General features: G+C 42.6%; 1 protein-coding gene across 1 annotated transcript; it reads right to left on the bottom strand.

The window, feature by feature from the left end:
- Positions 1-5,835: 5,835 nt before the first annotated feature.
- On the bottom strand, positions 5,836-6,225 carry TUBAL3 (tubulin alpha like 3). Its single transcript, XM_075553404.1, has one exon. The coding sequence runs from the start codon at positions 6,223-6,225 to the stop codon at positions 5,836-5,838; it is 390 nt and encodes a 129-aa protein (XP_075409519.1).
- Between the last annotated feature and the right edge of the window lie 9,083 nt (positions 6,226-15,308).

Genomic DNA, 15,308 nt, shown 5'->3' with positions numbered 1-15,308 from the left:
CTACATTCTAGGTCAGGAATATTTAAATCAGGTCCCGTGAATGGTCCCTAATCATTCTGTGAACTGAATTCTGAATAAAAAGTTAACACATTTTGAACGTTTTATGCCCCACAGCTCTAGTGTTGCTAGTAACCCAGGGGTCCTATACACTTTTCCTTAGAGGTTTTTATCCCAGTTGTATGGCTCAGGAGTCCCTTATTCACCTACTCACTGATAGGTTGTCAAGTTGAGTTCTCTCAGGGGTACCTTGGCCATATATTTCTGGAAAACTATCAGGCGTTGAAAGCCCTAGGGAGCCAAGTTCTGCTCGGACATATGCAGAGTCACCAGGAGTTAGAGTTGACCACAATGGACATGGGAGTGAACAGTAGGGGCTGCTTATTTGGTTGGGCCATTCCCAGTGAGGGGACATTGTTGGTAACGAGCAGGTGCCTCTTTGCATGGCAAGGGAGATCTTAGACTGATGGTGATAGCTTCTCCCTCGGGGGAATGATTGCCTCTAACCTTCGCTTCTTCTCTTCTGGTTGATCCACCTGGACAAATAAGTTCTACTCAGTGGAGCCAAAGAGTGAAGGGAGATTTTCCTTCTGAAAAAGGCTTTTCTGTGTGTTACAACTCAGCTTTCTCTCTGCCACCTTGCTGTTGTTTTAAACAGTGCAAAATGAGGATGATGTCGGTCAGAAGTGAAGTGTATTGGGATGTTCTCATACTCTTTTGTAATTCATATTCAGTCACTATTTCCTCTATTATTGCGTATTTAAACAAACAAATACTGCATGTTCTATGTAGAACAGATGTTATGAAAACGTGTTCATTTTGAAATTGTGCTCTGGGATGGATTCTAGGCATTGGCCTACAGACAGTTATGAAAAGGTGATAAAATGATGAAGACGGATATCCACATCATTTTATCCACCCAACAAAGAGCAGACCCAGCTATTTGTATTCAAAATGAAAGTTACGTGTTCATAGATTTTACAGGCAAACACCTAATGATATCACAATGGCTTTGGCAAAACGGAATGGAAACCGACAACCAGTTGACCTCAAATCTGACAAGTTGGGATGATTGTTCTCTTTGAGGAAGACAATGAGGTTGTTGTTGCACCGTGCTCCATTTCCCTGCTCCAATTCCTGGCTCACAGCTGTTTGCTCCCCTGTTGCCATGGCACTGAGGACACCAGAAAGACACCTGTGGGACCAGAGATGCCAACCCAACGGGTGGGTTAGAATGACTCTAACCAGCGCAACGTGACATCCCTGGAGAAAGTGCATGCAGACTTGGTCAGAGGCACCAAGGAGAAGAACCTGAAAGTGCAGGGACCAGTTAGGACACCTACCACGACCAGGAAACCCACCTGTGGTGAAGGGTCTAGGGCCTGGGATCATTACCAGATGAGAAGCCACACGTGTCCCATTGATGGGCACCATCCTTCTGAGATAGTGAAGCAAATCCCTTCCATCGGCGTGGAGCCTGGAGTAGAGGTTGAAGTGACCATTGCAGATGCTTAAATAGACTATTTTAATACATGGATTACCTGTCAGTTAAAAAAACTATTGTTTTTAGAAAGCGATTGAAATTTCAAAACGAATTGTGAAGTTTTTGTGTAAACATTAGGCGAGGGGAAAGGGTCAAGAAGTATTTGTAGTAGGAGAATTTAAATACCCTTAAAAAGAAAAATTCACTATTGGTAAGAATCCAGTAATGTCCGCATGTCAATTTATACAGATCAATTATGCTAGGACCATTAATTAACAGTATGATACGTTGAAAAGGTTCCGTTGTCAAACAATATGGTAAGTTGACCTATTGATGACATGCCGTCAGGGGCTGAAAAGATTTTGTGTCATAAACAGAAGTCACAACAAGAGGAGCAGCTTCTTCATTTAGGAATGACAAGCATGTCATTGCTAAGATTTACAAACAACGGTGATTTTCAATAAAACTTTCTCAGCTGCCAAAAATTTCCTCTAGAAAAGCAAAGGCCAAGATAGATTTTTCCCTCAAAGTCCGAGGGCCAGCATGTTTTCAGGACTGACGCTGGCATCTCTGCTGATGACGGCTCCTCATGGTGGTCACCCTGGCATTCTTGCACATATGTTTTCTTGAGAAAGAGGTGCTTGGGTTGACATCTCAGAGAGGAAATGAAAAGCGAAAGTGTTGGATGCTGTGACAAAAACGAGTTAAATCAAGAACTAAAAAAAGAAAAAGAAAAAAAACCAAACAAGCATTGTTTGAAAACTGAACTTCAAGCCTTTCCTACACACAGAAAATTTGCCAGCGAGTTTGGGGGACACTTGTCCACATGCAGAGGAGCAGATTTTGTAGAATCATTAAAAAGGGAAAAGGGCAACATACACTGGCCATGCAAAGGCCCCGATACAAGAAAGTTTGGGGAAATGATGTTGCAAAAGAAGATCTTGAGATATGCCCAATGCTTCTGGGGCATAAAGATACCAGGGAAATCTGTCTCTCTTTCCCTCTGTAAAATAAAGCTGAATGATATTTTCTCTCCTTCAGCGCCAGTGCATGACAGGATAAGGAAACTTTCTTGAATCTTCAGCTTGCTCTGAGGACAGTTTTGGAGAAAGAGGAAGAACTTTGTGAACTGTCTACTTGAACTCTCAAGATGAGTGCTTCTGAGCACTCCTTAGACAAGACCTGCCTTTCTATTCAAAAGGAGGCTCTTGGTCAGCACAGGGAAGCAATGAAGATCTTTCTGCCATTTCCCAAACACTCACTTATGTCAGCAAGCATTGTCTTACAACCATTGGGAGAACAAGGGTAAAAATCACCTCATTTCAGTTGACAATGAGATCTGTGTGCGTTCATCCCCAGTTTCAGCCGGAATTGAATATTTATGCAGCACACAACAGTGCAGGTCTCACATTAAAGAGGCAAGTTTATTCTTTATTTTCAATCCCCAAAATAATATTATAAACATGCCCATAAAAGGTCTACCAACAGGATGGAGAAACCTACATGCATAAATAACAATTGCTCAGCCTATATTTAAGCCTGACCATATTACTCAGTGAGAAAACAATTTTTTCAAACTGTTATATAAAATTTTTGTCTTAGGAGATATATATATATATATATACATACATACTTGTGGCTTAGGATTTTATGAAATTTACTCTTTACTGTTTGTCAATAAATGTTCATGCTGTAAATAGCATTAATTGCCATTATTTAATAATCTTTATTTGGATTAAGCCACCCAGCTACACTTTAGAAAAGTTAAATTCTATTTTGGTTTAAAGCAGTGACTTAATAGAAATGTACTGTATTGGCTTTCTGAACTTATAAAGACGTATTGAAAAGAAAACCCTATAAAGCACAATTCTACACAAGAATTGCTGTGAATTGGAGTTGGCTCAAAAGCAACTGTTTATCTATCTATCTATCATCTATCTATCTATCTATCTTTCTATCTATCATATATCTATCTTTTATCTATCATTGATTTACTTTGATGAAGACTTGGCTAGTTCTTTGGAGGAAGGTAAACTAAAGGAACTACCTGTTTTTCTTTTAGTTACTAAGTTCCTGGAAATCATACTCAGGAATCACTTTTCATTCTGAACAAGGCGAACAAACTTGCACTTGCATTTGGGCTATGTCAAATGGGTTCTGCCTCTTAAGCACTGATCTTGAAAATAATGTCCAGGGCTTTGGGCGATGGAACGGGTTGAGAATAGCTGCTCTGGGGGAGGTCCACTGCCGTGTCAGACACTGACTTTTTAAGGAAGTGTCAGACAGGCTGAGGCAAGGACCGCAGAAGAGTTAGGTCCCTTCAGCAGCAGGCTTTTTTTCTAATTAGCCAAATGAGTGCTAAGAGGGCGTTTTTCTCCGTGAAATGAGAGACTGACAGATTAAAATGATTGGGAATTGGTTCTCAGTGTGAGGTCTATCAGTCTATACCGTTCGGGAAGAGAGGCTATTCAAATATTGCTCCCTAAATAGACCTGCACCTAGTCCTCCCACCAACCCTGGCCCTGCCCACCCTTCATTGGGCTGTGGCTATTTGGTTGCCTGATGACAAATTTAAGTGCTAACAGAATCTTGTTTCTGCAAAGTGTGTCTATCATGGTAAACCTTTCTTGCAAGGTGTGGATATATTTCTAATAGGTCAGAGATCTAGGACTGATAGACTAAGTCGTATGAACCTTCTCCCACCTGCTTGCTAATATAGGACGGCATACAAGACGGTTGACTGCTTGATAGCATTTTTTTGTTTGTTTCTTGATTTTTATTGTAACCCAGTTGTGTGGGCATTGTTAGTTCAAGTTATGTATACTAGAGCAGGATTGCTTCTTCCCAATGTATTTTATGGGCAGCTACTACATGCCTGTCAGTGGAGACTTGTGTGTTGCTAGCAGGCTGAAGTGCTTTCTGAGGCCAGGATGCACTAGGAAGAAAAACCCTGGAGATTTACTTCCCAAAGTTAGCCAAGGAAAATCCTATGAGTCTAGATGGTTAGATCTGTAACCGTGGAGGTGAAATAACCTTTCATTTTATTGTGCTCGGGTCCCCACGAGTCCAGGGCTGATTTAAGAGTAGCTAGAGCCCTGGTGGCCTAACCAAAGGGTCAGTGGTTTGAAATCACTAGCTGCTCTGAGGAAGAAAGAGGCTTTCTATTCTCGCAACAAGTTACAGTCTCAGAAACCCACAGGCATTGCCATGAATTAGAATTGACTTGATGGCAGTGAATTTGACTTTTTTCTTTTTTAACAATAACAACAGCAGGGCATTTGTGGGAATGCATTCCATTCTCAGAAGCCCTGTGGCATGGTGGGTTAAGCATTGGGCTGCTAACTTCAAGGTGAGCTGTTCAAAACCGCTCTTGCCTAGAAATTTTTGCTTTGTTCCATCCACCAGTCCTGAAGGTATATAGGCTTTTTACCAGAACACCCATAATGTGCAAGTCCTTTTCTCCAGGCGTCTGTGAGTGAACTTGAGCTTTCTAATATTTTGGTTAGCAGTTGAGTACATTAACCATTTGTACCACCTAGGGATTCCCAATCCTCATCAATCCCCCACATAGAAGAAGCTGGATTCAACCAACCTTCAAAATTTTCCTCTTCTGACTGAGCAGAAAGGGAAAATAAAATTATTTGTATGAGCATTTTAAAAGCAAGAGACTATTATTATTCTTTTAGTAAAACCACAAGCTAACATATTATGAATATTACCAATCATTGGAGCTGGGCAACTTTTTTTCATTTAAAACCACTTTTATTATTTTTTAAACATTTTATCAGGGGCTCATACAACTCTTATCACAATCCATACATATACATACATCAATTGTATAAAGCACATCTGTACATTCTTTGCCCTAATAATTTTCTTTCTTTTTTTTTCTCCTCTTTTCTTTTTTTACATTTTATTAGGGGCTCATACAACTCTTGTCACAATCCATACATATACATACATCAATTGTATAAAGCACATCCACACATTCCCTGCCCCAATCATTCTCAAAGCATTTGCTCTCCACCCAAGCCCCTTGGATCAGGTCCTCTTTTTTCCCCCTCCCTCCCCGCTCCCTCCTCCCTCATGTGCCCTTGGTAATTTATACATTGTTATTTTGTCATATCTTGCCCTATCCGGAGTCTCCCTCTCCCCCTTCTCTGCCATCCATCTCCCAGGGAGGAGGTCACATGTGGATCCTTGTAATCAGTTCCCCCTTTCCAACCCACTCACCCTCCACTCTCCCAGCATCGCCCCTCAGGGTCACAGGACAGTTGTACAGGACAACAGATATAAAAGTCTCAAGACAATGGAGTGTACAGTGTGACAAGTTAATACTCTTCACCCTCATCCTCTCAATCTGCACTATCTTCTTCCACCTCCCCATAGTCCCTCTCAAGGGAAGCCATGTCCTCACGGGCCCCAGAGAACTCTCCTGCCTCCTTCCCCTCACCCACACAGCAATGAACAAAGGCACGCTTGGCGTACATCAGGTCAGGCTTTTGGTCCAGGCGAGCCCAGGACTCAGCAACGGCTATGATGTTCCTCAGCATGCACACAGCTTGCTGCACCTGGGCCAGGTCTCCACCAGGGACCACAGTGGGAGGCTGGCAATTAATGCCAACCTGGCAGCCAGTGGGACACCAATCAACAAATTGGAGGCTACACTTGGTCTTGAGGGTGGCAATGGCAGCATTGACATTTTTGGGAACCAGGTCACCAGGGTACGACAGGCAGCAAGCCATGCATTTCCATGGCGGGAGTCACATTCTAAAAACAACATGATATGATTTGTCATTGTTGTCTACCATTGGGTCCATTCCAATTCACAATGACCTTCCAGGACAGGGTAGAAGTGCCTCGTGGGATGTCCAAGGCTATAATCTTGACAGAAAGCTTCTTTCCTGTAGATCAGCTGGTAGGTTCGAACTACTGACTTTTCGGTTAACAGCTGAGTGGTTATTCATTGTTCCACTACGGTTCCCCCAAACATCATATGATGTAGGTCATATTACTATTCTCACTTTACAGAACAGGAAAAAAAGTAAGGCTTAAGAAGATCACATACCTTTCCTAAGGTAGCACAGCTAGGCAGGAGAGATGGCAGGAAGTGAACTGAGATGTTTTAGGCTCAGAGTCAAGCCATCCTTTCAACTATCAAGTCTCGCTTCCGACACTTAGTCATTCATGGCTATTCATCAGGGGTCGTCCCGCCAACCAGAAATGACCGTATCCCATCTAGAGCAGATGCTGCTCCCTACAAATCGATTCTCCTCACAGATTTTTCTCTTGCATCTGTTGATTTGTTTGCTTTTTAAACATCAGCCAACAGCAGTAATTTATGTCGAGAGTGAGAGCATTTAAAGGAAGCAAATCATCTGTGCGTTATAATGTGTGCTACACGGGTGTTTCCTGTGGGTCCCTGTGGGTGGAGTCGCCCTGCTAACCTCCGAATCAGCAATTCAAGCTACTAGTTGCTCCGAGGGAGACAGATGAGGCTGTCTCTGCCTCTAAACAGCCTCAGATACCCTAGGGGACAGCTCTACTTTGTCGTACAGGGTCCCCGTCCGTTGGAATCGACTCAATGGCTGTTTGTATTGTTTATTGTGACTTTGGCATGTATTTTTGTTAACAAATGCTGTATACCATTAAGGGGGGGGGTTGTCTTGTGGTTTTGTATGTATGGGTTCGTAAACAGCAGCGGTTCTCAACCTGTGGGTCTCGGCCCCTTTGGGGATCGAATGACCCTTCACAGGGGTCGCCTGATTCATAACAACAGCAATATTGCAGTTATGAAGTAGCAACAAAAATAATTTTATGGTTGGGGGTCACCACCACATGAGGAACTGTCTAAAAGGGTCATGGCATGAGGAAGGTTGAGGACCACTGGTCTACAGAGTGTGTTCATGTTTGGGACTGACTGCATTTCAAAAAAACGTATTGCACTAGGTTATCTGAGCAGAACACCTATAGGAAAAATAAAAAAGAAATCAAAGAAAAGAAATAGCATTTAAGCTAAGTGTTATTACCTAATTGTATCGACTCTCACTGCATCTTTGATTAACATCTGTCTGCAAAAGCGTCGATTCGCCAGGTTGCTTGCAAATGCTGTAGAAAAGCGGGTTCCGGTGATCTTTTTAAGCATTTAATTGTGTGGAAAACACAATATAAGATTGGATCAACATTTACAGATGGACAGAGGATTATCTTATTCTTTGTACAGAATGAAGAAACATGTAGGAACCCCCAAATGCATTTGCCCACGACAGTCCAACCACTCCCATAGATACTTAGAAGGCACTGCTTTTACTGAAACAGGTATATTTGAGGTCTTTTAACTGTTATATAAATAATAGAACTATCTTTTGGGTGCATCTGGGATTTTGGGTTATTTATTTATTTTTAATAAAAGCTAGAACCCGGGCAACTGGTACAACACAAAGAAAGGTTCAGTGCCTCGATCACAAACCTACATCTTCTTCTCCATGTTGAACAGATTCACCGTTGCTGAAATGCCACATCTCCAGGGTCTAGTTCCCTCTTTTTGCAACTCCTTTCCTCAGCGGTTCTATAAAAAGAGATCCCCATCTTTCTCCAATTGGAGATGTTGGCAACGCCTCTAAGTGTCAGTCTTCCTTGCTGCCAGCAATTTGGCTTACTCTCAAATAAAATCTTTGTCAAAATTTTCATAACTTGACTCTTTCATTTCCTAACACATTTCCTGGACGTCTCCTCAAGTCGCCTTTTCTGATCTACTCCAGGAGGAAGCATAATCTAATATGTCCTGTCCTGACCTAACCCAAAGGCTCCCCACTCTGAAGCCGGAAATGGATCCAAGGCTAACATTGGGGGTGGGGGTGGGGGGCACTGACAATACTGGCACTTTAACTAGTCCAGTCTGTCAATAGGAATTTGCTTTGATGGAAAGTAATTTACAAAGGGATTGATACACTTCATTTCAACTGTTTCGCCAAAGCCTTGACTCGTTCCTGCAAGTTGTATAATGAGTCGCATTAATCTAGCAAATGATGCCAACATACTCAGTAATGATAGCTAACTAGAGTCTTTCAAAAGAACCTGGTTGTCTAATTAGGAGATAATGGAAGAGAGTGTAGAGAGCAGAGGGTTATAAAAGGAACTTGTATCTCCATGTGCTCATGCTTAGCTCAATACAATGGCTTTTCAAGCCATCCATTCAAATAAATTGACATCATTATGTTGCATGAATTTAAAGGGCACCATTAGTCATTAACTCGTTGTATTTTAACATACACTAAGAAACAACCAGCCACTGCTGGGGATCGTGGAGGGTGGCCAGATACAGGGATGCACTACATTCTGACTGTGTTTGTACCTTTACTTTTCAAATGGTCACGCTAAAATTTGCATGGCAGTGCAGACGATTTTTCGTAACAGAAGAGCCAACTCAGGTGGCTGTAAGCAAGAGGGGAGAGGTACTGACTGGAAGCAACACAGGTATACCTATTTGATCAGAACCCTGGGTCTAGTTCTCATTGTTTCTGCTTCCTCTGTTCTCTGTTCTTCCCTGTCCATCAGCTGGAGTCTCATCCTAAGCCCTCTCACTGTGGAGAGGAGTTTACCCATTATAACTGGGCTACTTGTTTCCTGACAAGAGAAAGGGCACCCTCCCACCACCCTCTGACAAAATGGTAAGCAGCTCAGGAGTGGGGTTATACCTGTGTGCGTGGAGAACTGGATCAAACCACATGAGTGCTATGAAGACAACCTCCATGTCTCCTACGGTTTGCATCAGTAACCTGGTCACTATTCAGGCAAAAACTAGTTGAGGTGGTTAGTTTATGGTGCCAACCTGGCACATAAACACAGGTGGGGTTAATTGAAGGGCAGCGAGATAAATGGCTCGGTGAGCCTCACCTTTCTAGTTCTCGGGTCTCTTGCTTTGTGATGGTCGGACCAGGGTATAGCTGCCTTGGCCAGTTCCCTGCTTCAGCTGGAAAAGCTCACTTCCTGCAAGACACCCCCAAGGAGAAGGCACATGGACCTACCCCAATGCAGCCCTGGGTGCTGGAGCAGCCGTGTGGAGACCTCTGCCAGCGCTAAGATGTTTACACATTCACTGACTCAGCTTTCCTCCTGCAGTTGGCATCATTGCATCTGTTTTGTGAGATGGAGGAGGACTTTGTGGATTGGTGTTGGACATATGGGTTAATGGGTTAATGTTGGATTTGTGGGCTTGGGAAGTACTGGGTTGGGATGGTTTCTTGATGCGCACTTAATCTTTATATGAAACTCTCTCTTGTATGTGAGTTTCTGAGGATTTGTTTCTCTAAATTACCCGGCTAACACACTGACCTAGGGAACACCTTGGTCAATCTTAACATGTTCTCAGGAATGACTTCCAAATCCTGGTTCTTCCCCTCCCCACTCCCCCTTTTATTGTCCTTCTCTGGGTCTATACAACACACATTTTATATAGTCATACTTATTACTTTGTAGCTTGCAAAGCTGTTGAAGTTTATTATTACATATCAATAACTTGAACAAAGATGTGGTTTGAATTTTTTATTTGGGTAAGTGATGACATTGTGGTTGTGAATAAATACATATCCTTATATCTAAGGCAGTTTGTTTTATAATTTTAAAATGACCTCAAAGGCATTTGCCGCTCATATCCCTGATTTGGGGGTGGAGATTTAGATGACTACATCACAGTGTAATAAGTCCCCCGAGGTTTTAATTTACCGTATATACTCGAATATAAGCCGACCCGAGTGTAAGCCAAGGTACCTAAATATTACCTGGGAAACCAGAAAAACTGATTGACTCAAGTATAAGCCTAGGGTGGGAAATGCAGGATGTGAATCAACACAGAGACCAGAGGGGAGAGACGGAGCGCAGCCACAGACACATCCTTACCAGTTCACCTGCCGGCGTAAGTGAATCACTACAGGTGCTTCTGCGAATTGGAGCCGTCCACGTCATAGGACGGCTCTGATTGGTTAGATGTGAGTAAACAAGCATTTAAAGCCTTGCAGCTTCAATGGGGCTTTGAATGAACAGCGGAGGAGATGTTACACCTCGCTGGGGTACCACTGACCTGTGTATAAGCCAAACCCCAGTTTTTCAGCACATTTTTTGTTTGTGCTGAAAAACTCTGCATATACACGAGTATATACGGTATTCAGTGGGAGAATCCATCTCCTTTCCTGGAGAGTCAGGGAGGAGAAACTCCTTTCCTTCTACTCATGGGGGGATTGTGACATGGAAGCCTCTTAAGGAATAGTAGGCAGGTAACTGGGGAGGTTGGACGGCAGAAACAGCTCAGCAAGAGATTGGTGGCTCAAACCAAGACTTCAGGCCAGCTCAAACTGGTTCTCTTATGGTTAATACATTGAACGTGGAATGGATCAAGGTTTGAAATTCGGGGTGAAGTGGAACCGTGAACAATTATGGGTTGAAGATCTGGAATGGGGGATTCAGAAGATCCACGCTGAGCCCTCTCAGGAGTCCAATGTGGGTGACCGGGTTATTGCCAGGACTGTGGAGAGCAAAGCTCACTCAAAGCAGTGCCATGGGCCACCACTGTTGAGAGCGATGCCATTGTTTCTGAATGTGCCAGCCAAGAGAGTTGGTTTCTAAGAGGGAAAAAAACTTCTGGCAGGATGTTGACCCATCATTTTATTTATTTGTTTGTTTGTTTGTTTATTTAGTTCGTCCTCGTGTTACAAATTTAGAATCATTCTGGTTTTGCTTCATTGGCCATGATGGAACTGGAATGGCTCATTCGAAACTCTGGTTACAATCCTCCCAGAGGCACCTTAGAAAGTAGGTCTGGCAATGTGTTTCCAAAAGGTCATGACCTTGAAAAGCTACTCTGAATTGAGTTGAAATCAACTCAATGGCAGCAAATTTCGGAAATGCTTGCATCAACTAAGTAACTCATTTATTCTGTCAATGCCCTTTATCCAGAGTCCACCAGGAAGACACATGTAGTTCAGCAAGCTGGGTTTATTACTTCTTGCATTCAGAAAGAACACACACCACAGAGAACCATGGAATGCCCCAGCAAGAGGGCATTTAAAAAAGAAAACCAAAAAACTATTTTAGGATTTGGACGTTGATAAAGTGGTTTGGGGTAGCATCTAAGGAAGTAGAGCTTGCTCTAAATCGGATAATGTCTATGAAGGAGTAACTCAAGAAATATTCCTTTTAGGAAGGTGGGACTTGAACAAGAATAAAATCGCAACTGATAAAGAACGAGCAGTCACAGCATGGGGGAGTGACGTAGAAAGAACTCAAAATCCGGAGACCTGTTTATGAAGAAATAAAGGACCTAGTCTCTATTCAGGTCTGCAGCTGAACTCATGCACGTGCTAGGACAGCCAACCATGTAAGAGCAGAGGGCCAGCATCCCCAAAGGGCAGAGAGTAAGAGAGAAAGAGGGATGGAAACATGAAACACTGGGAGGCAGAGGGGCAAGTCACAGTCCACTGGGGACTGAAATGGATGCGATGAAACAAAATGTGAATAAATCGTTGAATGCAAACCTCACGATCCGTCCTGTAAGCCTTCGCCTAAATCCCAATAAAAATAAAACGTTACAAGATTTCAGCCTTGGAGACCCTCTTGGCACTGTCACAGAGGTTTCCTATGTCACAGAGATTTCCATTTCCTATGTCACAGAGGTTTACTATGAGGTAGAATTAAAACAAAAACAAAGCCAAGCGATTACTTGCTCGTTAGCTACCTTTTGTTCCAAGTCTGCTCATTTGCCTTGAATTCTTGAGCCTTAAACCGAAGCTGCTAACCCTTCCCCTAACTTCCCTGGGAACATTGAGTAAATCAATCTTGTCCTATGGTAGGCAAGAAAGAGCCCGGATGGGATAGGGTTTAAGAATTTAGCTGCCAAGCAAAAGCAAAGGTCTGTGGGTCAAACTCATTGGTCGGTCTTCAGGAGCAAGACGTGGCTGTCTTCTTCTGTAGAGCGCACAGCCTTGGGAACCCTGTGAGCTGAGTCCTTCTCTGACCTTTCGGGTGGCAATGACTTGACTTGGCATCAACATGAGAGCACACAACAATCCCACACTCCATGGTCTGCAAAAGTCAGAAAGAGACTCCACGCCATTGTGGCTGTCACCATTCTCTCAGTCAAGGACTATTTTATTTTAAAAAGGGAGACTATAATCTCAGAACAAAGGCTAGTCCTTTAACTTTTTATTAAAAAAAGAAGGAAAAAGAATTAGCAGTTACTAACTTTGGCAGAGAGGATATTTGGGGTCTTATGGGTGGCACAGTGCCCTAGTTCTCGTGAGTAAACAGACTTTCCTCTGACGCATTTTACCAGAGTAAATGTGTCTAACGTTGGTATTGTATCTAAGAGGAGAAGATCATAAACGAGCTGTGAGCCAGGTCAGTGTCTGAATGTCAGAGCCTGATCTTTTTTTTTTTCCTGTTCAATTCATGTACCTTGTTTGGATGCTTATGATGTGTGCGGAAATATCATCACAAATGAGAACTGGTTCTTGTCTTTCAGGAGTTCAAAATATGGTGGGGAAAGCAGGCAAGAAACAGACAACTGACATCCCTTCCGTCAATAAAAATGGACTGAGTGTCTTGGACCTTCGCCATGTTAAGGAAAAAGAGTGACAGTCCCTTTCTTGACCGAGTCCACATAAGCAATAGAAACCAACTGAATAAGGACAATGGCGAAAGAGACGATTGATTGTGTTAGAAGGTGACCACGGGAAAAGGAAAGCAGGCAGGTTTATGGGGCTGGAGCTTATGAGGGGAGACAGATTGCAGTATTAAATTAGGTGGTAGAGAAGATAAACTATGGCAAGTGACTATGAGACTAATACATTTTATTATGGCAGGATTTGAAAATATTTCCTCCATTTTTCTTTGACGAAATATGAGCCAAGACAAAGGGAGTTCTGAGTTGTGTTATGTTGGAAGTCAAATGACATATGTTGAATCAATCTGGGTCCACAAAAATAGGATCTACTTTCGTTATGAGAAATGGAAGATGCTTTTAAGTATTCTTATTTATCTGCGTTTTACACAATGCTATGGCTTTTGTACAACAGAAAAAGAGGAGACTCATTTTGTCCACACTTGTTTACTTAATGTACCTTTAATTAAATTTTTTTAAATTTAGCCACAGACATAGGACTCTGAAGTGCATGCAAATTCTTTACTCATCAACAGCCTCATCTAGTGCTCTGTTGGTTCATTCACATCTCTAAGATTGTTATTTCTTCATTTATGTCAGGTCCCTTAAAATACAGAACTAAATAATAATAAAAAGATAAGGTTCAAGGTTCAGAGGACTGATGACCTTATTCTACCCAATGGTCCCAGCCATGAAAACCCGACGGAGCCCAGCTCTACTCTGACACACAGTCACCACGAGTAGGAATCGACTGCTAGCCTTCCGTGAAAACTCTTGGATCATGGTTGAGGGACATGATTAGCCCTCTTACCAGACAGAAAGCATTGGAAAGCCAATTATTGCAGATGAAGTTAAATCAAAAGGCAATAGCTTAACATTTGAATTCCTTGTGGATCCATTTTAAAGCTGTTTCAGTTTAAGGGGGGGGAAAGGGGGTGGAGAGAGGGAAATACACTTGGATTAACCCCTTGGTAAATTGCCTCTGACCATGGACCAGAGATGGGAATAAGCTGGCTAACATACAGAACACATTACAAGGTGCATTGTTGCAGATGCAATTAGGTTAAAATTTGGCATCCTATCCTGTGATCTCCCATATGACCTATTTGTATTTGTCTTAGTTTTTAACATTCTCTGCTTTCTTTTTGATTGAAATTTTTATCTGTTTTACTTTGTTATTCTCATTAGACTCTGTTTGTTTTTCTGTATATGAAATCCAAGCTAGGTTAATCTATCTAGAGAGACAGTAACTGAATTAATGGTTTCTTGCAGGCATGGCAGAGGAGGTTGGATTTGGACCTCTTTGTTAGTCTGAGTACTTTAGAGAAACAAATCCACAGAAACTTATGTGTAAAAGAGAGTTTTATATAAAGGGTAAGTGCGCATCAAGAAAGCATTCCAACCCAGTGCTGCCCAAGCCCACAAGTCCAACATTAACCCATATGTCCAACACCAATCCATAAAGTCCTCCTCCATCTCACAAAACACACTATGATGCTGACTGCAGGAGGAAAGTCGAGTCAGTGAATGTGTTAGTATCTCAGCCCTGGCAGGGGTCTCCACACGGCTGCTCCAGCACACCCAGAACTGCATCAGGGTAGCTCCATGTGACTTCCCCTTGGGGACGTCTTGCAGGAAGTTAGTCCTCCAAGCTGAAGCAGGGAACTGCTAAGACAGCTGCACCCTGGTTGGACCATCACAAAGCAAGACACCCGAGAACTAGAAAGGTGAGGCTCATGGAGCCATTTATCCCTCCCCGCTTCAATTCACCCCACATGTGTTTATCCATCGACCAGGTTGGCACAATAAACTAACTAACTCAGGAGCTAATAACCGAGTATAACAATGAAGAAAATGTTCTAAAACCAATTGTGGGGATAATTATACAACTCTTCTCGATGTGATTGAACTATTGTATGGCATATAAATTTTAAGCCAAACAACCTGTTGGGGAAAAATAAGTTCTTCCTTTTAGTTTATTGCATCTGTCTAGTAGCTGCATCCTGTTAATAAAAACTCCCTTTCTCCCTCCAGGGCTTCAGTGGGGGTGAGGTCAAAGCAGAGGGGGCCACAAACAAAAACAAAAAACAACCAAACTCACTGCCATAGAGTCAATCAAGACTCAAAATTCTCAATCGCCATGTCCAGCAAAGAACAGAGGTAACTGAATGGGGG

This window comes from Tenrec ecaudatus, chromosome 6, assembly GCF_050624435.1.
Source record: "Tenrec ecaudatus isolate mTenEca1 chromosome 6, mTenEca1.hap1, whole genome shotgun sequence".
Classification (NCBI taxonomy): domain Eukaryota; kingdom Metazoa; phylum Chordata; class Mammalia; order Afrosoricida; family Tenrecidae; genus Tenrec; species Tenrec ecaudatus.
The sequence above is the reverse complement of the archived record's forward strand: the minus strand, read 5'-3'. Positions and strand labels throughout refer to the sequence as shown.